This window comes from Schistocerca americana, chromosome 2 (assembly GCF_021461395.2).
Source record: "Schistocerca americana isolate TAMUIC-IGC-003095 chromosome 2, iqSchAmer2.1, whole genome shotgun sequence".
Lineage (NCBI taxonomy): Eukaryota > Metazoa > Arthropoda > Insecta > Orthoptera > Acrididae > Schistocerca > Schistocerca americana.
The window spans coordinates 696037079-696063245 of NC_060120.1; the positions used below are offsets into that span (position 1 = coordinate 696037079).

Consider the following 26167-nt stretch of genomic DNA (forward strand, 5'->3'; position numbering starts at 1 on the left):
CCCTACGCCTGTCAAAGCATTGCAAAACGACTGAGAGGTACTAGTAAAATAACTCTGCCACCCTCTAATATTTGTTTTCCCTGTCTTGTATGATACCTTTTTCCAACGAAAAGCTTCGAAAAGGAAGACTGACTTGACATGTGTCGTCATATCCCAGCTGAAGAACTATATTTCTATCACCAACTACCAAATGAATAGCTGTTTTGCATGTCCATGTGGTAAAATGCATGTATCGAAGACTCAAAATTTAATGCTGGATGTACATGTTTAGAGTAATTAAGCTGCAATGGTGTTAAATTTTTCAGTGTCTTGTGCTGCTGCTTGTGCAGATTTGGATTCCTATTTCTGCAATGATTAATATAGAAAAATCAACCTGTTTCAGCAATACAATACTGCTATTTCATTAGTCCAAGAAAACTGAATTGGTACTTTTTGAAAGGATTATTTAAGCAATTGTGCAATAACTGTCACAGAAATATGTAGTGGCATTTCACCTCGACTGTACTACCACACATCCAAAACTCCTACGTAGGTAAGTATAAAAGAAGTTTCTTTGTTCTCCTGTAAAATTTGCTTTGTATTAGTTAGAATACTGATCAGGTGGAAAATTCCACTGTTCTGCTGCATTCTGAATATTTTTGTGAGAACACAAAACAAGACGCAATTTTCCTTCTGTCACATGATTATACGTGCCTCCACTTAGAGAAGCAACTTCAACTTCAATTAGATGAAACATTTCATTTCACTGTTTGCTTACTGTTCTTTACAGTTTTACCAAAGGAAGGTGCTCAGTGTGAAAAACACCAGAACAGTTCCCATGTCTCTTGGCACACACTACATGTGAGAAGAGAAGGGTTTCCATAACCCATGTCCCTACTGCGGCAGTTAGTGTCTGCAGCAACTGCTTCACAGCTAAATCATTTATGAATCAGTGTCCCATTTTCTAACCAATAAGAGCTACTGTTTTATTTATGATGGAATGATATTTTATATAAAAGTTGTCTGTCCAACTGAAACAAAATTTGGTGCTTACATCTGAACAGCAGTTGAGGATTATATCAAGTAAACTGAGTACTTGTGTTATTACAATAGCTTCTACAAGAAGGTCTATCAGCATATCAATCACCTATATTATTAAATGGCTAACTTCGTGCACAGTTCCAGTTACAGGTTGCCTATTTAATGGCTTTTGCTGGCTGCATTTAAAAAAAAAATTAAATGTAGTCATAAACTGATCATTAAGAGGTATAATTTATATTAAAAGTTTAGCACACTTCAGTTAGTAACACACAATAATTTTTTTCTCTCCTGAAATTGCAGATAGATGTTGAAATTTCATGACAATATAGTTTGAAGTTTGCACTATGGAGGGCATTTTGTTTTCATATGCAGCTCTAGCGAGAGAAACTGGGACTACAAAACGAACAAGGCACGCATGATACTGTCATCAACTTGTGAAGAGCAGAGAAGTGTTTCGATATTTGTGGACCAAATTATATTAAACAGAGTGAAATTCTCAGGGAAATGTGTGAGGACAACCATACCGATCATAGCAATGTCTCCAGGTGGTGTACATTCTTCCAGGAGGGCCATGTGAACCTTAGTGATTCACCACAGTGGGTGGCCAGTATTAAGCTGCAACCCCACAGAATGTTGGAGTCATTGAGGTAGCAATTTTTAACAACTGTGAACTTTATCATGGCAGTTCAATATTTCCTATGGTGCAGTGTACAATATTGTTCATGACATGTTGAAATTTCATGCTGGGTGCCTCAGAACCTGACAGACAACCACAAGGACCAGCGAATGATGACAAACTCGGATCATTTAATGCATTATGCTGCAGAATGGCATGAATTTTTAAAGGTATCATCACTGATGATGAGTCGTGGACATACCAATACACACCCGAAGCCAAGCAAGCCTTTATGGAACAGAAATATGCTGGTTCTCCATCACAAAAAACATTCAAAGTGACCCAGTCTGCTAGGAAAGTGCTTGTGACAGTGTTTTGGGATATGTATGGTATGTTACTGGTGGACTTTACTGAACATGAGACCACTGTGAAGGCTGCAGACTGTGTAAAAACTTTGGTTACGCTGCCTCGTGTCCTTTGTGACAAATGCCACAACATTAATGCTGACAGTCAAACTTCATGACAATGCTTGCCTCCATGTTGCTATTCTGGTTTGTGAGAAAATTGAAAAATTTGGGTGCCAGGTGAACATCCACCATACAGCCCAGACCTTGCACCATTGGACTGTCAACTGTTTGGTCCCATGAAGAAAGTCCTGGTCAGCCAACATTTTGTGACATGTGGAAGTGAAGTCAGCAGTCTGCAGATGGCTACACTCCAACCAACTGGACTTGTATGCACAGGGTATACTGAAACTGGTACCATGATGGCAAAAATGTGCTGAGGATGTTGGAAACTATGTGGGAACGAAGATACAAGATGTAAGTACATTTGTCATTTTTTTGTTTTGTCACTTATTAAACTGTTTGGTAAAAGAATTATTGTGCACTACTTTCCAGTTTTCCTTAGTATATGTCTTGAGACAGTATAACTCATGGCGTGCAAATTACCCGGACTATATTCAACCAGTATTCGAGGAAAAGAACTTAAGTGATTTCCAACAAACATGGCATATAATTTTAAACTTCTCTGAAAGTTATTCTCTCTGACACCCTCACGAAACAGTGAAAGAAAAGAAGTTTATCACTTACAAAATTTTCACTGTTCATGCTGTAAAACAGCAGCATCAGGTACAAAGTTTTAATTTATGACTTAATTACTACTAACTTTATTCACAACACATTTTGTAGACAGTATCCACATACACTGAGACAATTCATGGAATAGTGATACGCACATATACAGATGGCAGTAGAATCGTGTACACAAGGCATAAAAGGGCATTGCCGTGGCGGAGCTGTCATTCGTACTCAGGGGATCCGCGTGAAATAGTGATTATGGCTACATGACGGAAATTAACAGACTCTGAATGCAGAATGGTAGTTGAAGGAACACTCATGGGATATTCCATTTTGGAAATCGTTAGGTAATTCAATATTCCAAGACACACAGTGCCAAAAGTGTGGCAAGAATACCAAATTTCAGGCATTACCTCTAACTATGGATAACACCACTGCCAATGGCCTTCATTCCAACAACTGAGAGCAACAGTCTCTGCATAGAGTTGTCAGTGCTAACAGATAAGCAACACTTCATGAAATAATCACTAAAGTAAATGTGGAACATACGATTAACTTATCTATTAGGACAGTGCAGCAAAGTTTTGCGTTAATGGGCTGTGATAGACAATTAACAAAAGTACCCTATATGGCTGGAAAATTGTGGCCTGGACAGATGAGTTTTTACTCCAGTTGGTAAAAGCTGATGGTAAGGGTTGAGTAGGGCGCACAGATCCTATGTAGCCATCAACCCAAGTTGTCAAGGCTCTGTGCAAGCTGCTGGTGGCTTCATAATGGTGTGGGCTACATTTACATGGAATGGACTGGGTCGTCAGATTCAACTGAACTGATCACTGACTGGAAATGGTTATTCCTGGCTACTTGGAGACCTTCTTCAGCCATTCATGGACTTCATGTTCCCAAACAATGACAGAATGTTTATGGATGACAACATGCTACGTCACCAGGCCACAATTCTTTGTGAATTATTTGAAGAAATAATCTCTATAATTTGAGTGAATGGTTTGGCCACCCAAATCACCCAACATGAAACCCAACGAATATTTATGTTACATAATCGATACATCAATTTGCGCACAAAACTCTGACTGGGAACACTTTCACAATTGTGGATGGTTGCACCATGCTGGGCAAAAGGAGGCATCCCATGACTTGTCACCTCAGTGTATACCACTGAATGCACCTGCAACATTATATCATTGTACAGCATATAGTTCAGGAGATATTATGCACATATATATTGAGATGTGTGAAAAACTAGTTTTTCTTAAAACGGAGAGCATATTATCCACACTATACTCATGCACTGTTTGGTAATGAGAGCAATGGTGACTTCCAAACAACTTGAAGCATACAATTAAACTTTTGGTTTTGATTTTCTCATTAGTTTATGAATGGATAATCCAAAATTAATGGGACCAACACAATTAGGGTTTTGTGTCTTCAACCATAAAGGTTTTACATGCTTAATGCCAAATATTTAATGCATGAATTCATTTGTAAAGTTATGAGACTTTGAAGCTATTTTATACATGAAAATTTGAGCCTTTAAAGAAATCGTGGGTGGGGAGAGGGATTATTTGCTCTTATACATACAGGATGTTCACATGGTTGAAAATTGTACTTTACCTCTTCCACTACCGCGTCCTCTCTGAGCCTGGCCTCCTCTGCCTTTCATTTCTCCACGGCCACGACCTTTCACTAATGTATCTTCCTTAACCATGTCAATTACTTCATCTGGAATTCGCAAGTATTTAATTGTGCTGCCTCTGATATAGCATTCTGGCATTCTCCAGAACTTGTCACCATCCTGTAAATAGTTTGAATAAAGTGAAACTATAAGATCATCATTACAATAAATATAATGAAAGCTTTGAATGCGCATGATGATGATGATCACTGAAGAAATCTGACGATTGGGTAACATGGAGGGCCAACTGCATAAACAGTGCCGACTACAGATCAGTTTTAGTCAATGTTCAGAAAAGTGTTGACCTAAACTAAACAAGACATGCATGGCAACACTTAAATTTAGCTATCGACATATTAACCGTGTTTCAACCACTGATGCTGATCATACATCATAGATATGCAGTATTCTTTTTTTGGGTTTCTTGATGTAAAGATGGAAGAAAATGAGTCAAGGAAATTTCCAAAAGTAAATGAAAAAGAACAATATAATTCTCAGCAATTAAAACTCTTTAGCATAAAACACCATCCACCACAGTGACCCAGAACATCAGGGAAGCAGCAAGTGGAATATTCAGGCAGCATGGTTTCAAAACAATGTTATGACACTTCCTGACATTAAATTTGTGTGCCAGACTATGACCCAAACCTGGGACTTTTGCTCTCCCTACTGAGCTGTCCAAGCACAACTCTCAACCCAAGCGTGCAGCTTCACTTATTCCAGTATCTAATATCCTATCTTCAAAACTTCACAGAATGTCCTGCATACCTTGCAGGATTAGAACTTACGGAAAGAAGGAATGAAGGATTATCCGGAGAAATTGCTTAGGCACAGGCTAGAAGATTGCTTGCAGAAAGTGTTGGGTGGGTAGTGACTCGTGCTTTGATGTATCAGTCGGTAGAGCACTTGCTCACAAAAGGAAAAGGTTATATATTCCAGTCACTGTCCAGCATACAGTTTTAGTCTGCCAAGAAATTTCAATTTAATGCAGACACTGCTACAGAGTGAAAATTTTTCTGGCTATGTACTTAATAATTACCTTCACAACTAACTAAACAACTAACATTATAGACAATATATCATTTGGCAGCTCATAATTCATAGATACCCAGCATAGGTTGTTTAGGGACGAGGTCAGTTAGAACACAAACTGTAGAAGGCTATAGTGTCATATCAGACTTTCGGAAGTTTTCTGAACATACCGGAAACATGTTACATATCACCGGTCATGGATTTAGCAGTTTTCTCAAAAGTTTCAATAGTCCACAAGTTCAGAGTTGTCCTCTACCTGAAAGTTGGTTTGGCCACAACAGTTATTTACTGGGCACAGTCCTTTTGGAGGTAGTGTACCACTGCTTTCTTTGACCTTTCATCAGGCTTACCTGTCCAGATATATGGGGAGCTACAGTTTAATGTGGACACCAAACAAGGGTGGGGATGACGACGACGACGACAAGAGGGTGGGGGGGACACTTCAGATTAGCAGGAATTGACCCCCCTGACCTTCAGAAAAATAGTCCTGCACGCAACCATGGAGCCATCAAGACTTAACTCTATTTTTCAACTGGCCAATAAACATGACTACTGACTGATTTCTATGTCTTATTACATCTGTTGATCAGCTTATCTACAATTGTCACAGCTGTTTGAGCAAATGTTCGATCGTTAAAACTTTAATACCAATTGGCTGAAATTAGGTCCAAGTGTGTCCTCTACAGTGTTTCCTTCCCGACTAGGAACGTTATGAGAGTAATTAGTCACTACGTATGCCACATAAAATAGTGAAGTTAAAATGACCACTACGGAAGACACAAGTGTCTATCAGCCTTTACCAGAAATCCGCCTTTTGACTCTTGTGGCTGATTTGGAACAACTAACGGAATTCATCCATGAACTTTTTTTGCTCTCTTTAATTGTCTGACATGCTTTTGGCCTCACAAATGACAGTCTGCTAGGTTCTATCCTGACAATTTGATCTTCAAATTTGCAGTGCCTCGTGCCTGGGCTCACAAACAACAGTCTGTTACATTCTGTCCTGACAGCGTGATCTTTGAATCTGCAGTGCCTCAATCCTGAGTTCGATTGCACTGCAACACTTAATTCCTGAGAGAAAAGGCTGGTTCTTAGTGTGCTTTGAGTGGTTTTAGTGTGGATGTCTCAGCAGCTTGGCAGATCACACTGAATATGACCCACACAGTCCTGGAGGCTGTCATGTCCAAACCTAGTTAACAGGCCATGAAATATGTAATTTATTCTGCAGAGTACCCACCTCAGTAGCTTCATGTCTAGGTTGCTTGTCTCAAAAGTGTGTGTAGATAAGGAAGTGGTCGTCTGTGTGAAGATCAATGTCCACTTCCCATTCCACAACATCTGTGAGGGTAGGTGAACAATTGCAAAAGGTCAGTGGCTACTGAGAGCGCAAGTGAACAGAAGGAAAGGCTAATGGCCAAGAATGAATCTGTGGCTCAGCTGAAATGCATCACTTAACTTCTGTTCATAAGACATATGTCTCTCTCATAACACAACTCTCAAGAACTCAAGTACTGCAGCAGCTGTTGTTGTTGGAACCTCAAAGCACACAGCAAACATTAAATTCCTCAACAAACAGGAATGGCTGAAACTTGTTTACCTAGTTCTAACAGACCATCTTTAACATACGGATTGTGAGGCAGTAAGTACCCAGCACGTGTGCTAATTTTCAACAATGACAACAGCTACTGTCTGCAAGCTTGCACTGACTGGGAAGGAAACAAATTGTAGGGTCTGTCATAATACAATCAGGCCATGAAAGGTGGTTCCTCAGGAAGAAAGGAGCAGATAGCAAATTCAATTCTTTACAGATTTGACAACAGTGGGAATAAACGAGGTGTGTTATAAGTTACTAATGAATGATGCTACCCCACACTTAGCCCTGTTGTTGCTAATCTCAACTTTCTTGGGGAGAGAGAGCTTCTACCACTAGGCATTGGAAGTTTTGTAGTGCCCCTCCTGCACATACATTTAAAGTGTTTCTACATTCTTTTTTCGGTACAAGGAGCTGGAGCTGCTGCTTGTGAGTTCTACATCTACATTCCACAGGCCACTTTACAATATGTGGTAGGGATACCTCTGATACCACTATAATTTTCCACCTCCTCTGTTCCATTTGCTAATGATGCATGGGGAGAATGACTGTCAATGGACTTCCATGTAAGTTCTAATTCTTTGTATCTTTTCATCAGGGTCTTTCTGCAAAAAATGTGGGAAGAAGTAACATTCTGCCTAATTCTTTGAATGAATGCTCTCAATTTCTACAGAAACCTTCTCTGCGACACATAGCACTTCTTGTAGCAACTGCCACTGGAGTTTGTTGAGCTTCTCTGTAACACTCTTGCATTTACTACAAGAACCCGTAATTAAATTTGTCATTCTTAGCCGGACCTTCTCTTCCTCTCTTATCAATGCTACTTGGTAAAGGTCCCAGACTAATCAATGCGTCAAACAAGTGTTTTGTAAGCCAATTCTTTAATGGATGAATTACATTCCTGTAAGATTCTTCCACGGAATCCCAGGCTGAATCTGTTCATATTTCTCTTAATTATGAGAGGCGCCAACCCGTAATGCTTTTATTTACATATTTTTCTTTGCCATAGGGATGCACTGCAGATAAGGGACAATGTAATTAAACTTTTTGGTCCTCCATCTCCATAACATAGATTAGACCACTCCGCAATGTCAGTGCTTGACAATACAGTTTTCTTCTTTGACTTCGGTCAGCTTGTAGCAGGATGTTTCTCTATACATGGAGGTGATGGTGTTTGTGTGTGCTGCACACACAATGATGCCTTTATAGATTCTTGAGGTTGAATGTTTCGACTTGGAATACCCATTGGCTTTGGAGTCTCTGGTGGTTGTATCTGCTAGCACATGTACTCATTTCGACTTGGAATACCCATTGGCTTTGGAGTCTCTGGTGGTTGTATCTGCTAGCACATGTACTCAGCCTTGACTCGGATGCCTGAATTGGTGTACAGCATTTCTTTTGATGTTACCGTATTTACTAGAATCTAAGCCGCACCTGAAAAATGAGACTCGAAATCAAGGAAAAAAATTTTTCCCGAATCTAAGCCGCACCTGAAATTTGAGACTCGAAATTCAAGGGGAGAGAAAAGTTTTACGTCGCACCTCCAAATCGAAACAAAGTTCGTCTAGTTGTAATATGAGACACAATTTAGGTCGAATGAATGACGATACAGCTGCAGTAGTTTGGTTCGAGTCGTAAGCAGTTACGGTTTACCAGGTAGTCATTGCTACGCGTCACGCGCTCCGTCCGTATTTATACGGATATCCTTCCTTTTTCACGTGCTTCGTCTGGTTTGAATTGATTGCTTATTTTTCTTTGATCTGATAAGTGCCGTTCTCTTTATTATAGGTGTTTACGTCACTCCAAGCTGAAAATGCATTACTGCACTGTGTCATGCATTGTTTGTCGCATTCTGATAGTGCGTGTTTACGGCCTGTCGCCGCTCGCGGCGTGGCTTGCTTTTGTGCGCGCTACCGCCGCTTGCAAATAAAAAATAGAGAGGAGTCGTCTCATTAGCGAAACATTTGTTGTTACTTACACTACTGCTTTCTTTGATAATTATCAACAAGAACCAAATAACAGACTGCGTATGATAGATGATGTTCTGAACGAAATTTTAGCGAAAATTTTTCTCCGTTCCAAAATCTTTGCAGGCGCCTCTTTAGTTCATTACATTCTGCACAGGAAAGAGACATCTCAGATTTAAAAATCTCGTCACTTGCCGTGCTTCATTTCTGACTGTATCACTATCAGGCATAAGAATAATACGAACATAAACATGACATGATATGTATATTCTTCCCCGTTTGCTGTTGTCTCACTCTAGTTTCGTAGTTTATTAGGCAGACAGGATTTAAATGAGATAGTAGCAAACACGAAACAATACATGGCAAAATGTTTATATTCGTATTAATCTTATGGCGAAGAGAATACTACATGTGATTCACAATTCATAAAAGCTCCTATTAGCAACCATCTCTTCTCACAGGTAGGAAAAAATTCAGAACGTAGAGTTGGCCATATTGACAGACATCCCAAACAGTCTTGCCAGTCGGATTTTCGTAGTACATTGAAATGCTGCTACATTCGAAGATCAACAATACAGAATTTGTATTTACTTCGTTGGATAATGTACCAAAATGCAGTGGTCGAAACTCTGGGCGGAGGAAAAAGGCTCGTCTTCCACTTTTTTTTTTTAATTTATTTACTGACGCAGAGATTTTGGTGCCAGTATGTATCTTTGTGCCTACAAAGCATGCCTGTGTGGCGCTACATATATTCGACGGCAAAAGTTAGTTGTGGCGGCACCCACCAACATTTTTCAGAACTCCCGCTTGCTTTGCACTCGATTCTAAGCCGCAGGCGGTTTTTTGGATTACAAAAACCGGAAAAAAGTGCGGCTTAGATTCGAGTAAATACGGTATGTTTTCTATGAACTGCTGCAAAAGGTGTGGGAAATGTTGGAGGTTGCATGGCCCTTTAGGGCTCTGTAAACCTCGCCATAGTCAACTCTCCTCATCTTCAGTTTCTGATTTTTTTTTTCTCTCCTTGGCACAAATACAGCAACCCCTGTTTTATAGGATGTTCATCTGAACAGTTTACACATTTTGGTGGAGAGGTACATGATCAATCTGCTTCATGTACATTTCATCTGCAACTACCATACACTCTTTCAACCTGGAGTGTTAATTCCAACATTTTGGCATTCAAACCACCTTGTCAAGCGTAACTTTGATGCAGATAAACCAAGCTGCAGTATGCCCCAGCAATATGGGGAAGGTTAATGCTAAAACATGTGGCCCATTTACTTTCTTCATTGTCTTCTTTATGTCTGTGAGACATTTGCCCAGTCTTTCTGTTATTTCTTGGGATTAATTTCTATTATACTGTGGAAGGTTATTATACACTGCTGCAGTTAAGGGTGTTCGGCGTAAGAATTTCAGTTTCAATATGGTAGTCACCTAATTTTTTGGACACCAGAAGCTTAAACAACTGTTTGGATGTAGCTGTCTAAACTAGAACAGTGCTGTTACATTTTTTGGCTTTCCAACATCAAGTATTATATTTAAAAACTTTGCAAATAGAGAACAGTGATATCTTTAAAAAGGACTCATCTCTCTTAATTCCTATAAATGAATAATTTTGCAAAATTTGTGCCTTGTTATACTCTTTACCAAAAATCCTACAATTTTGTTGTTTTCTTAAGACATCTTTTCATCCAAGGTCTCACTGTTGCCTGTATACTGGTGCTCTCTCTCAGATGGTTTACCCACTCCATCCAGAGTTTTAACAGCGGGAGCTACACAAGTAAATGTCCATCCAGACAGGGCCTAACTTGTCTGGATATTCTTCTAGGAGTGGGTTGTGCCTGCCAGCGAGTATTTTGCTTCAACAGCCATTCATGGCAGACAGGACATATGAGGTTTTTGACACTTTAATCATTCAAATGACGTGGTTAATTATACCAATATCACTTCTCTCTTAAATGCACAATATTCCCATCACACCATATTGTTGTCTCCACAACATGCCCAGGGTTTATGGCAGCAAATGACTAATAGTACTTACCAGCCCAAGGCTTGGAAATAGTCCTAGTTCACCAGACCCACACCCAGCCACTATTTCCTGGACTTTGAGGTTAGACTTGCAGTGCAAAAAGGGTAGTACTATTGCATTTCACATGTGGTGGACACAATTGCTTGCATTTTATCTAAGCCACAGACAAAAATCAAGTCAACCAGAGACAGTTAAAATGTCTGAACTGTTAATATGTTGTGAAGACAATGTGTCTTCAAACATTCAAGAGAACATACTGCTCATTACCAGATCCTGATATATACAGTGTGCCTCCATTGTCACTCTGGAAGGCATTTTGTGTTTTACTAGCACTTCTCCCATTGCTGAAAGGTTAACAAAATATTTGATTAGATGATAAGTTACAACATGACTCCTCTTGTGATAGCTTACAGATCAGTGCTTGATAATGGCTAGGAGCCAAAAGCAGATGTGACAGCAAATATTTGTATACAATTAGAGTTGTGCCCTAACAAAACTGATCACAACAGTTGTGGATGCCCAATATGGAAAGTGATCAAGTATGATAAAATAGGTACCAAAATAGGCAGCTCTTTTTTAGCCTCCCATAGCACAACAGATTGATTTTTGCTATGTTTTGAAGCAGCTAATGCTGGAGGTATTTCAAACATAGGCATTTGCAGTCTCTCTCTCTCTCTCTCTCTCTCTCTCTCTCTCTCTCTCTCTCTATGTCAATCCAATGATTACAGGCTACATTCTGTAAGAAGATCCACAACAGCTTGCAGAGCTGTTGCCAACTTTCAACTGTGAAGCATTAATGGCTGCTGGCACAACGGCTGCCATTTATAGAGCTGTGGCAAAATTGAGATGTATACTGGTTTAGGTAGGCCCACAACAAAGCTGCCACACCCAGCCCACTGCAACTGTCAGGGGTCAACTTATGCAACTCAACTGTAGTTGTAAATGCCTGTGCCACACAGTAGGGTTGCAAATTACACGATACACGGAGCTGCAGATGGAAGTGTAATTGTGTCCCTGATTATGAGGAAAAATCTGTCCAATAAATGTGGTTATGATCTCAAAAGTAATCCTCTAGGAAGCAGCATTAACCGCCACTAGTCTGAATGACTTCCATGGTACTAGAGGGAGCTGTAGAGGGCAAAAACTGTAGAGGAAGACAGAAATTGGAATACGTCAAGCAAATAATTGAGGACGTAGGTTGCAAGTGCTACTCTGAGATGAAGAGGTTAGCACAGGAAAGGAATTCGTGGCGGGCCGCATCAAACCAGTCCGTAGACTGATGACAAAAGTCTGAATACAATAAATCATATTCAAAAATATTGTCACATACTCTCATTTACAGAAGTTAACAAACTTGCAATTATAAATGAACTATTACATGTGTACTACCAAACCCTATACAAATATAAACAACACAGATAAGAAAAGCACTTGTAAAGCAGCACAAGTACCAGACACCACTCTCATAAAAGCTTTTAAAATCAGATATTAACAATGTCCTTACATACCCTTGATGTACATATAACTTCTCTTAAATTAATGTTCATCCAGTTGTCACAGCTAACTAAGTGGCCGTTGTAGGTCTCGCCATTTTTCAGCTCCACCAACTAAAAGCAATAGAGGTCAATCAGTAACAGCATCATGATTAATACATTTTTGTAATTATTGCCATTTTTCAAGCCTTCAAGTTTTAACTTACCATGGGATGATTCTGTGCTGTCCGAAGTAATGACAGTGGCAACTGAAAAAAGAAAAAAGTGACTTATTTAAACATTTCACTGCAGATATTTTCTTAACTTTCCGTTTAGTATAATTACGATTTTATCCATTACAAAATGCTGTGCAACAACTAAAATTACTCTGAACTCGTCTGAGTTTACGATGACTATATCAGGTCAATGGCAGGAGTATGCCTGACAATAAATAACTTGTTTTAGTCATCAGTCTTCAGATTGGTTTGATGCGGCCCAGTGTGAATTTCTCTACTGTGTCAGTCTTTTCACCTCAGAACAGCACTTGTGCCCTCTGTCCTGAATTATTGGTTGAATGTATTGCAATCTCTGTCTTCCCTTACATTTTTTACCATCTGCAGCTCCCTCTAGCACCCGAGAGGTCATTCCCTGATGTCTCAAGCCATGTCCTCTCCCTTCTCCTTCACCCCATCTTACCAGTCCACCTAATTTTCTACATTCTTCTGTAGCACCATGTGACTCTCCTCTGCATCTGTTTTCCCACTGGCTGTGATTCACTACTATTCAATGCCATGCTCCAAACATAGTCTCCGAAATTTTTTCCTCAAAGTAAGGCCTATGTTTGATACTAGTGGTCTTCTCTTGACTAGGTCTCCCTTTCTTGCCTGCGTTAGTCTGCTTTTTATGTCCTCCTTGCTTCATCTATCACAGGTTATTTTGATTCCAAGATAGCATGATTCCTTAACTTAATCTACATTGTGATCAATTTTGATGTTAAGCTTTTCACAATTCTCATTATTTTTGTCTTTTCCAGTTTATTATCAATCTGTATTCTATACTCATTGGACTGTTCATTCCATTCAACAGCTCTTGTTTACTTTAATTGAAGACAGCAATGTCATTGGCAAATCTTATCACTGATATCCTTTCACCCTGAACTTTAATCCCATTCTTTAATCTTTCATTTATTTCTGCCATTGCTTCTACATGCATAGACTGAACAGTAGGTGTGAAGAACTGCATCCCTGTCTTAAAACCTTTTTCACCCGAGCACTTCGTTCTCAATCTTCCAACCTTACCGTTCCGTTGCTTCTTGAACATATTGTAGATTATATGTCTTTCTCTATATCCTACTCCTATTTTTCTTAGAATTTTAAACATTTTGCACTATTTTACATTGTCAAAAATTTTTTCTAGGTTGACAAATCCTATGAGCGTGCTTTGATTTTTCTTCAGTCTTGCTTCCATTATCAACTGTAACATCAGAAATGCCTTTTTGGTGACTTTACCTTTCCTAAACACAAACTGTATCATCTAACAGAACCTAATTTTCTTCTCCATTCTTCTGTATATTATGCTTGTCAGAAGCTTGGATGCATAAACAGTTAAGCTGATTATGCGACATTTCTCACTTATCTGCCCTTGCCATCTTCGGAACTGTGTGGATAATTTTTTCCCGGAAGTCTAATGGTGCACTGCCAGTCTAGCAGATCCTAAACACCAACTTTAATAGTCATTTGGTTGCCACTTACTTCAATAATTTTAGAAGTTCCAATGGAATTTTGTCTATCCCTTCTGCATTATTTGATTTCAAGCCATCCTTTTAAATTCTGACCAATACCAGATCACCTATGCCATCTAAATCTACCCCAATTTCTCCTTCTTATGTCATCAGCAAGTCCTCCCTCTCATAGAGGCCTCCAACACACACTTTCCACCCTGTGGCTAAACATGCCTTGGTGCACAGCCAGCACATCTTGGCACAGTGTTACACCGTCCGGGTTATCTGGATACTTCCCACTAATACCAACCTGTCAGAACTCCGGAGATGGGAACTTGCCCTTCAGTATATCCTCTCTTCTCGTTATCCGCCAGGCCTCAACGTCCGCTAATTTCAAGTTGCCGCCGCTCATACCTCACCTGTCTTTCAACAACATTTTTGCCACTGTACTTCTGCCTCGACTGACATCTCTGCCGAAACTCTTTGCCTTTACAAATGTCTGCTTGTGTCTGTGTGTGTGCGGTTGGATATGAGTGAGTGTGTGTGTGTGTGTGTGTGTGTGTGTGTGTGTGTGTGTGTGTGTACGCGCGCACGCGCGAGTGTATAGCTGTCCTTTTTTTCCCCCCTAAGGTAAGTCTTTCCGCTCCTGGGATTGGAATGACTCCTTACCCTCTCCCTAAAAACCACATCCTTTCATCTTTCCCTCTCCTTCCCTCTTTCCTGATGAAGCAACCAAATGAAAGTGCTGGCAGGTCGACAGACATACAAACAAACACAAACATACACAAAATTCAAGCTTTCGCAACAAACTGTTGCCTCATGTTTGTGTTTGTTTGTTTGTGTGTCTGTCGACCTGCCAGCTCTTTCATTTGGTAAGTCACATCATCTTTGTTTTTAGATATATTTTTCCCACGTGGAATAACGGTTGCTTCGTCAGGAAAGAGGCAAGGAGAGGGAAAGACGAAAGGATGTGGGTTTTAAGGGAGAGGATAAGGAGTCATTCCAATCCCGGAAGCGGAAAGACTTACCTTAGGGGGAAAGAAGGACGAGTATACACTCGCACACTCGCACACACACACACACACACACACACACACACACACACACACACACACATATCCATCCACACATATACAGACACAAGCAGACATATTCAAAGGCAAAGAGTTTGGGCAGAGGTGTCAGTCGAGGCGGAAGTGCAGAGGCAAAGATGTTGTTGAATGAGACAGGTGAGGTATGAGTGGCGGCAACTTGAAATTAGCGGAGATTGAGGCCTGGTGGATAATGGGAAGACAGGATATATTGAAGAGCAAGTTCCCATCTCCGGAGTTCGGATAGGTTGGTGTTAGTGGGTAGTATCCAGATAACCCGGGCGGTGTAACACTGTGCCAAGATGTGCTGGCCGTGCACCAAGGCATGTTTAGCCACAGGGTGATCCTCATTACCAACAAACACTGTCTGCCTGTGTCCATTCATGCGAATGGACAGTTTGTTGCTGGTCATTCCCACATAGAATGCATCACAGTGTAGGCAAGTCAGTTGGTAAATCGCGTGGGTGCTTTCACACGTGGCTCTGCCTTTGATCGTGTACACCTTCCGGGTTACAGGACTGGAGTAGGTGGTGGTGGGAGGGTGCATAGGACAGGTTTTACACTGGGGGTGGTTACAAGGGTAGGAGCCAGAGCGTAGGGAAGGTGGTTTGGGGATTTCATAGGGATGAACTAAGAAGTTACGAAGGTTAGGTGGACGGCGGAAAGACACTCTTGGTGGAGTGGGGAGGACTTCATGAAGGATGGATCTCATTTCAGGGCAGGATTTGAGGAAATCGTATCCCTGCTGGAGAGCCACATTCAGAGTCTGGTCCAGTCCCGGAAAGTATCCTGTCACAAGCGGGGCACTTTTGTGGTTCTTCTGTGGGGGATTCTGGGTTTGAGAGGATGAGGAAGTGGCTCTGGTTATTTGCTTCTGTACCAGGTCGGGAGGGTAGTTGCGGGATGCGAAAGCTGTTGTCAGGTTGTTGGTGTAATGGTTCAGGGATTCCGGACTGGAGCAGATTCGTTTGCCACGAAGACCTAGGCTGTAGGGAAGGGACCGTTTGATGTGGAATGGGTGGCACCTGTCATAATGGAGGTACTGTTGCTTGTTGGTGGGTTTGATGTGGACGGACGTGTGAAGCTGGCCATTGGACAGGTGGAGGTCAACGTCAAGGAAAGTGGCATGGGATTTGGAGTAGGACTAGGTGAATCTGATGTAACCAAAGGAGTTGAGGTTGGAGAGGAAATTCTGGAGTTCTTCTTCACTGTGAGTCCACATCATGAAGATGTCATCAATAAATCTGTACCAAACTTTGGGTTGGCAGGCCTGGGTAACCAAGAAGGCTTCCTCTAAGCGACCCATGAATAGGTTGGCGTACGAGGGGGCCATCCTGGTACCCATGGCTGTTACCTTTAATTGTTGGTATGTCTGGCCTTCAAAAGTGAAGAAGTTGTGGGTCAGGATGAAGCTGGCTAAGGTGATGAGGAAAGAGGTTTTAGGTAGGGTGGCAGGTGATTGGCGGGAAAGGAAATGCTCCATCGCAGCGAGGCCCTGGACGTGCGGAATATCTGTGTATAAGGAATATTTTTGTGTGTGTCTAAAATGACCGGTATATTTGAAACGGCAATAAAAACTAAACGAGCAGCGATAGAAATACACCGTTTGTTGCAATATGCTTGGGACAACAGTACATTTTCAGGCAGACAAACTTTCGAAATTACAGTAGTTACAATTTTCAACAACAGATGGCGCTGCGGTCTGGGAAACTCTATAGTACGATATTTTCCACATATCCACCATGCGTAGCAATAATATGGCGTAGTCTCTGAATGAAATTACCCGAAACCTTTGACAACGTGTCTGGCGGAATGGCTTCACATGCAGATGAGATGTACTGCTTCAGCTGTTCAATTGTTTCTGGATTCTGGCAGTACACCTGGTCTTTCAAGTGTCCCCACAGAAAGAAGTCACAGGAGTTCATGTCTGGCGAATAGGGAGGCCAATCCACGCCGCCTCCTGTATGTTTCGGATAGCCCAAAGCAATCACACGATCATCGAAATATTCATTCAGGAAATTAAAGACGTCGGCCGTGCGATGTGGCCGGGCACCATCTTGCATAAACCACGAGGTGTTCGCAGTGTCGTCTAAGGCAGTTTGTACCGCCAAAAATTCACGAAGATTGTCCAGATAGCATGATGCAGTAATCGTTTCGGATCTGAAAAATGGGCCAATGATTCCTTTGGAAGAAATGGCGGCCCAGACCAGTACTTTTTGAGGATGCAGGGACGATGGGACTGCAACATGGGGCTTTTCGGTTCCCCATATGCGCCAGTTCTGTTTATTGACGAAGCCGTCCAGGTAAAAATAAGCTTCGTCAGTAAACCAAATGCTGCCCACATGCATATCGCCGTCATCAATCCTGTGCACTATATCGTTAGCAAATGTCTCTCGTGCAGCAATGGTAGCGGCGCTGAGGGGTTGCCGCGTTTGAATTTTGTATGGATAGAGGTGTAAACTCTGGCGCATGAGACGATACGTGGACGTTGGCATCATTTGGACCGCAGCTGCAACATGGCGAACGGAAACCCGAGGCCGCTGTTGGATCACCTGCTGCACTAGCTGCGCGTTGCCCTCTGTGGTTGCCATACGCGGTCGCCCTACCTTTCCAGCACGTTCATCCATCACGTTCCCAGTCCGTTGAAATTTTTCAAACAGATCCTTTATTGTATCGCTTTTCGGTCCTTTGGTTACATTAAACCTCCGTTGAAAACTTCGTCTTGTTGCAACAACACTGTGTTCTAGGCGGTGGAATTACAACACCAGAAAAATCCTCTGTTCTAAGGAATAAACCATGTTGTCTACAGCACACTTGCACGTTGCGAACAGCACACGCTTACAGCAGAAACACGACGTACAGAATGGCACACCCACAGACTGCGTTGTCTTCTATATCTTTCACATCACTTGCAGCGCCATCTGTTGTTGAAAATTGTAACTACTGTAATTTCGAAAGTTTGTCCGCCTGAAAATGTACTGTTGTCCCAAGCATATTGCAACAAACGGTGTATTTCTATCGCTGCTCGTTTAGTTTTTATTGCCATTTCAAATATACCGGTCATTTTTGAAACACCCTGTATATATATATATATATATATATATATATATATATAGACACACACACACACACACACACACACACACACACACACACACACACACACACACACACACAAAATCAGTTGGTTTTACTGAGAAATTCATCAATGGAGTAGAAGGAGTTGGCTACCAATAAATCCTTTAGGCTTCTCTTAAACTAAATTTCATTGGTTGTTAAGCTTTTTATGGCTGCTGGCAAGTTATTGAAAATGTGTGTTCCTGAATAATGCACACCTTTTTGTAGAAGACTAAGTGACTTTAAATCCTTGGGAAGATTATTCTTATTTCTAGTACTGATTCCATGAATTGAGCTGTTGGTTTGAAAAAGTGATATATTTTTAATGACAAATTTTATTAAGGAATAAATATATTGGGAAGCAGTAGTTAGTATCCCTAGTTCCCTAAACAGGCTTCTGCAGGATGTTCTTGAGTTCACACCACATAAACTCTTACTGCATGTTTTTGTGCCTGGATAACTTTATCTTGGCTTGATGAATTACCCCAAAAATTAATCCCATGTGACATTATGGAATGAAAGTAAGCATAGTATGCCAGCTTTTTCATTTTCATATCCCCTATGTCTGACACAATTCGCATTGCAAATAGGGATTTGTTAAGACGCTTCAGCAGTTGTTGTGTGCTCCTCCCAGTTGAATTTATTATCAAGCTATAATCCCAAGAATTTAACACTGTCCACTTCTTCTAACTTCTTGTCATCGTATGTTAGACATATACTCCTGGGACACCCCTTACAAGTTCTGAACTGCATGTAGTGTGTTTTTTCAAAGTTTAGTGACAAAGAATTGGCTAGGAACCAGTGATTAATGTCCACTAATATTTTATTAGCTGATCTTTCTAAGACTACACTTGATTTGCTATTTATTGCAATGTTTGTATCATTGGCAAACAAAACGAACTTGGCATCTGGTAATGTTACTGATGAAAGGTCATTGATATATGCAAGAAAAAGTAAGGGCCCAAAATGGAACCATGTGGGACCCTACATGTAATTAGTTCCCAGTTGGATGATGCCTGATAGCTTGATACATGTCTCTTTCCTAATAACACCCTTTGTTTCCTGCCAGAGATATAAGATTTGAACCATTTTGCAGCATTTCCTGTTACACTATAATATTCTAATTTACTTAAAAGAATATTGTGATTTACACAGTCAAATGCCTTTGACAGATCACAAAATATACCAGTTGCCTGCAATTTTTTATCTAATGAATTAAGCACATTTTCACTGTAAGTGTAGATAGCCTTCTCAATATCTGAACTGTTGTGGACTGGCAAGACAGCCAATCGACGGTGACGGGTAGCCAAAAGGCACGCGTTTAAGCTTACGCAGGGTGGCGTGAGGTCTGGGACAAGTCAGGGATATGAGACTAGCAAAAATAGTACGTATCTGTTGGAATACTTAACTTTAATCCATAATTGGTGAACATCGGTCTGACGGTACATGCATCACAAGATAAATAGCAATTGATAATGGCGCCTTGCTAGGTCATAGCAAATGACGTAGCTGAAGGCTATGCTAACTATCGTCTCGGCAAATGAGAGCGTAATTTGTCAGTGAACCATCGCTAGCAAAGTCAGCTGTACAACTGGGGCGAGTGCTAGGAAGTCTCTCTAGACCTGCCGTGTGGCGGCGCTCGGTCTGCAATCACTGATAGTGGCGACACGTGGGTCCGACGTATACTACCGGACCACGGCCGATTTAAAGGCTACCACCTAGCAAGTGTGGTGTCTGGCGGTGACACCACATGAACCCTTTAGAAAACCAAACTGTGACTTTGACAGTATGTTATTTGAAATAAGATGGTTATAAAGCCGATTTTACATTACTTTTTTAAAATTTCTGAGAATGCTGGCAACAGTGAAATTGGACGGAAATTTGATACTATTTCTTTATCTCCCTTCTTAAACTTCAGCATATTTCAACCACTCAGGAAATATTCCACTGAAATAACTGGTTACACAGATAACTTAATAAGTTACTTAGCTCAGAATCACGTGCTTTAATTAACTTTGTTGATATTTCATTACCCACTAGATGTTTTTGATTTTAAAGATTTTTATGATGGACATTATTTCTGCTGGGGTAGTGAGGGTCAAATTCATATTATGGAAGTTACTTGAAATGTCTGGTCTGAGGTATTCCATAGCAGCATCTACCGAACCTGACAACCCCATGTTTTCAGTAACAGTTATATAATGTTTGTCAAAAAGTTCTGCAACACTATACACATCTGTCACCAATGTATAATTTACTCTTAATGCTATTTGTTCCTCTTCATGTCCGGTTCTACTGGTCTCCTCCTTCACTATTTCCCATATTGTCTTTATTTTGTTATCTGATATGACTATCTTTTCCTTGTAATATATTTGCTTTGACGTCCATATTTCAGTCTTTAATATTTTGCAGTATTTCTTGTAATGTGTTATAGCATCAACATCGGAATATTCTTGTACTTACTTCTTTTGTCAATAAACTGAAGTATTTCTTCAGTTATCCAAAGTTTTTTCTCGTTTACTTATTGAAACTATGTTTGGCTGTCTAACTTCCATGATTGTCCTTTTTAGAGATGTTCACTCCTCTTCTACTGAACTGACTGTTCTGACATTCCCTATCGCAGGATCTGCATCCTTAGTGAACTCCAGACGCTTCTCATCTTTCCTGAAGTACTTCAGTATCCCACTCCCTTTCACACCAATTCTTCCTGATGGTTTTCAAACATCATTAACAAATTGTGATTGAGTCTATATTTGGTCCTGGGTACATCTTTTTCCGAATCTCTGCCTGACCATGATGTAATCCAGCTGGACCCGAACTCTAGGTACACAGAGGGACATCTTCAACATGTTATTTCTGAATTAGAAAGGTAGCGGGTAAGAAGAGTGTGTTTATGCAATGTGTTCAGCAAGAACCGACTCATCAGTACAAAAACCACCCCGAAGGACAAGACCCAAAACACTTATTGGTCACTGGCAGCCCAGAATACTAAGGAGCTTGGTCCAAACATGGGATCTACATCCACATCTACCTTTATAGTCCGCAAGCCACCCAACAGTGTGTGGTGGAGGGCACTTTACGTGCCACTGTCATTACCTCCCTTCCCTGTTCCAGTCGCGTATGGTTCGCAGGAAGAATGACTGCCGGAAAGCCTCCATGCGTGCTCGAAACTCTCTAATTTTACATTCGTGATCTCCTCGGGAGGTATAAGTAGCGGGAAGCAATATCTTCGATACCTCATCCAGAAACGCACCCTCTCGAAACCTGGACAGCAAGCTACACCGCGATGCAGAGCGCCTCTCTTGCAGAGTCTGCCATTTGAGTTTTCTAAACATCTCCGTAACCCCGCTATCACGCTTACCAAATAACCCTGTGACGAAACGCGCCGCTCTTCTTTGCATCTTCTCTATCTCCTCTGTCAACCCGACCTGGTACGGATCCCACACTGATGAGCAATACTCAAGTATAGGTCGAACGAGTGTTTTGTAAGCCACCTCCTTTGTTGATGGACTACATTTTCTAAGGACTCTCCCAATGAATCTCAACCTGGCACCCGCCTTACCAACAATTAATTTTATATGATCATACCACTTCAAATCGTTCCGTACGCATACTCCCAGATATTTTACAGAAGTAGCTGCTACCAGTGTTTGTTCAGCTATCATATAATCATACAATAAAGGATCCTTCTTTCTCTGTATTCGCAATACATTACATTTGTCTATGTTAAGTGTCAGTTGCCACTCCCTGCACCAAGTGCCTATCCGTTGCAGATCTTCCTGCATTTCGCTGCAATTTTCTAATGCTGCAACTTCTCTGTATACTACAGCATCATCTGCGAAAAGCTGCATGGAACTTCTGACACTATCTACTAGGTCATTTATATATATTGTGAAAATCAATGGTCCCATAACACTCCCCTGTGGCATGCCAGAAGTTACATTAATGTCTGTAGACGTCTCTCCATTGAGAAAAACATACTGTGTTCTGTTTGCTAAAAACTCTTCAATCCAGCCACACAGCTGGTCTGATATTCTGTAGGCTCTTACTTTGTTTATCAGGTGACAGTGCAGAACTGTATCGAACACCTTCAGGAAGTCAAGGAAAATGGCATCTACCTGGGAGCCTGTATTTAATATTTTCTGGGTCTCATGAACAAATAAAGTGAGTTGGGTCTCACACGATTGCTGTTTCCGGAATCTATGTTGATTCCTACAGAGTAGATTCTGGGTTTCCAGAAATGACATGATATGCGAGCAAAAAACATGTTCTAAAATTCTACAACAGATCGATGTCAGGGATAGTTTTGCACATCTGCTTGACGACCTTTCTTAAAAACTGGAACTACCTGTGCTCTTTTCCAATCATTTGGAACCTTCTGTTCCTCTAGAGACTTTTGGTACACAGCTGATAGAAGAGGGCAAGTTCTTTCGCATACTCTGTGTAGAATCGAATTAGTATCCCGTCAGGTCCAGTGGACTTTCCTCTGTTGAGAGATTTCAGTTGCTTTTCTATTCCTTGGACACTTATTTCGATGTCAGCCATTTTTTCGTTTGTGCAAGGATTTAGAGAAGGAACTGCAGTGCAGTCTTCCTCTGTGAAACAGCTTTGGAAAAAGGTGTTTAGTATTTCAGCTTTAAGCATGTCATACTCTGTTTCAATGCCATTGTCATCCCAGAGTGCCTGGATATGCTGTTTCGATCCACTTACTGAATTAACGTAAGACCAGAACTTCCTAGGATTTTCTGCCAAGTCAGTACATAGAATTTTACTTTTGAATTCACTGAACGCTTCACACATAGCCCTCCTTATGCTAACTTTGACATCGTTTAGCTTCTGTTTGTCTGAGAGGTTTTGGCTGCGTTTAAATTTGCAGTGAAGCTCTTTGCTTTCGCAGTAGTTTCCTAACTTTGTTGTTGAACCACGGTGGGTTTTTCCCATCCCTCACAGTTTTACTCGGCACATACCTGTCTAAAACGCATTTTACGATTGCCTTGAACTTTTTCCATAAACACTCAACATTGTCAGTGTCGGAACAGAAATTTTCGTTTTGATCTGTTAGGTGGTCTGAAATCTGCCTCCTATTACTCTTGCTAAACAGATAAACCTTCCTCCCTTTTTCTATACTCCTATTTACTTCCATATTAGGGATGCTGCAACAGCCTTACCATCACTGATTCCCTGTTCTGCACTTACAGAGTCGAAAAGTTTGGGTCATTTTGCTATCTGTAGGTCCAAGATGTTATCTCCAAAGAGTCGGTTCTCTGTTTAATTGCTAAGGTAATTTTCGGATAGTGCACTCAGCATAATGTCACTCGATGCTCTGTCCCTACCACCCATCCTAAACACCTGAGTGTCCCAGTCTGTATCTGGTAAATTGAAATCTCCACCTTAGACTATAACATGCTGAGGCAATTTATGTGAAATGTATTCCGGATTTTCTCTCAGTTGTTCTACCACTAATGCTGCTGAGTCGAGAGGTCGGTAAAAGGAGCCAATTATTAACCTAGCTCGGTTGTTGAGTATAACCTCCACCCATAATAATTCACAGGAACTATCCACTTCTATTTCACTACAGGATAAACTACTACTAACAGCGACAAACACGCCACCAACGGTTGCACGCAATCTATCCTTTCTGAACACCGTCTGTGCCTTTGTAAAAATTTTGGCAGAATTTATCTCTGGCTTCAGCCAGCTTTCCGTACCTATAATGATTTCAGCTTCGGTGCTTTCTATCAGCGCTTGAAGTTCAGGTACTTTACCAACGCAGCTTCGACAGTCTACATCTACATCTACATCCATACTCCGCAAGCCGCCTGACGGTGTGTGGCGGAGGGTACCGTAAGTACCTCTATCGGTTCTCCCTTCTATTCCAGTCTCGTATTGTTCGTGGAACGAAGGACTGTCGGTATGTCTCTGTGTGGGCTCTGATCTCTCCGATTTTATCCTCATGGTCTCTTCGCGAGATATACGTAGGAGGGAGCAATATACTGCTTGACTCTTCGGTGAAGGTATGTTCTCGAAACTTCAACAAAAGCCCGTACAGAGCTACTGAGCATCTCTCCTGCAGAGTCTTCCACTGGAGTTTATCTATCATCCCCGTAACACTTTTGTGATTACTAAATGATCCTGTAACGAAGCGCGCTGCTCTCCGTTGGATCCTCTGTATCTCCTCTATCAACCCTATCTGGTACGGATCCCACACTGCTGAGCAGTATTCAAGTAGCGGGCGAACAAGCGTACTGTAACTTACTTCCTTTGTTTTTGGATTACATTTCCTTAGGATTCTTCCAATGAATCTCAGTCTGGCATCTGCTTTACCGATGATCAACTTTATATGATCATTCCATTTTAAATCACTCCTAATGCGTACTCCCAGATAATTTATGGCATTTACTGCTTCCAGTTGCTGACCTGCTATATTGTAGCTAAATGATAAGTGATCTTTCTTTCTTTCTATGTATTCACAGCACATTACACTTGTCTACATTGAGATTCAATTGCCATTCCCTGCACCATGCGTCAATTCGCTGCAGATCCTCCTGCATTTCAGTACAATTTTCCATTGTTACAACCTCTCGATATACCACAGCATCATCCGCAAAAACCTCAGTGACTTCTGATGTCATCCACAAGGTCATTTATGTATATTGTGAATAGCAACGGTCCTACGACACTCCCCTGCGGCACACCTGAAATCACTCTTACTTCGGAAGACTTCTCTCCATTGAGAATGACATGCTGCGTTCTGTTATCTAGGAACTCTTCAATCCAATCACACAATTGGTCTGATAGTCCATATGCTCTTACTTTGTTCATTAAACGACTGTGGGGAACTGTATCGATCGCCCTGCGGAAGTCAAGAAACACGGCATCTACCTGTGAACCCGTGTCTATGGCCCTCTGAGTCTCGTGAACAAATAGTGCGAGCTGGGTTTCACACGACCGTCTTTTTCGAAACCCATGCTGATTCCTACAGAGTAGATTTCTAGTCTCCAGAAAAGTCATTATACTCGAACACAATACGTGTTCCAAAATTCTACAACTAATTGACGTTAGAGATATAGGTCTATAGTTCTGCACATCTGTTCGACGTCCCTTCTTGAAAATGGGGATGACCTGTGCCCTTTTCCAATCCTTTGGAATGATACGCTCTTCTAGAGACCTACAGTACACCGCTGCAAGAAGGGGGGCAGGTTCCTTCACGTACTCTGTGTAAAATCGAACTGGTATCCCATCAGGTCCAGCGGCCTTTCCTCTTCTGAGCGATTTTAATTGTTTCTCTATCCCTCTGACGGCTATTTCGATATCTACCATTTTGTCATCTGTGCGACAATCTAGAGAAGGAACTACACTGGAGTCTTCCTCTGTGAAACAGCTTTGGAAAAAGACATTTAGTATTTCGGCCTTTAGTCTGTCATCCCCCGTTTCAGTACCATTTTGGTCACAGACTGTCCGGACATTTTGTTTTGATCCACCTACCGCTTTGACATAAGACCAAAATTTCTTAGGATTTTCCGCCAAGTCAGTACATAGAACTTTACTTTCGAATTCATTGAATGCCTCTTGCATAGCCCTCCTCACACTACATTTCGCTTCGCGTAAATTTTGTTTGTCTGCAAGGCTTTGGCTATGTTTATGTTTGCTGTGAAGTTCCCTTTGCTTCCGCAGCAGTTTTCTAACTCTATTGTTGTACCACAGTGGCTCTTTTCCATCTCTTACGATCTTGCTTGGCACATA

General features: G+C 41.2%; 1 protein-coding gene across 1 annotated transcript in view; it reads right to left on the bottom strand.

Annotated features, from left to right (window-relative positions):
* Window positions 1-26167, bottom strand: part of LOC124595273 (U6 snRNA-associated Sm-like protein LSm4) — a 58616-nt gene that overhangs the window by 14044 nt on the left and 18405 nt on the right. The window contains exons 2-4 of the mRNA XM_047133948.1: window positions 12724-12765; window positions 12533-12631; window positions 4345-4525 (exon numbers count right to left, since the gene is read on the bottom strand). Coding sequence (XP_046989904.1) covers window positions 4345-4525; window positions 12533-12631; window positions 12724-12765 — 322 coding nt within the window. The remainder of the gene's footprint in view (window positions 1-4344; window positions 4526-12532; window positions 12632-12723; window positions 12766-26167) is intronic.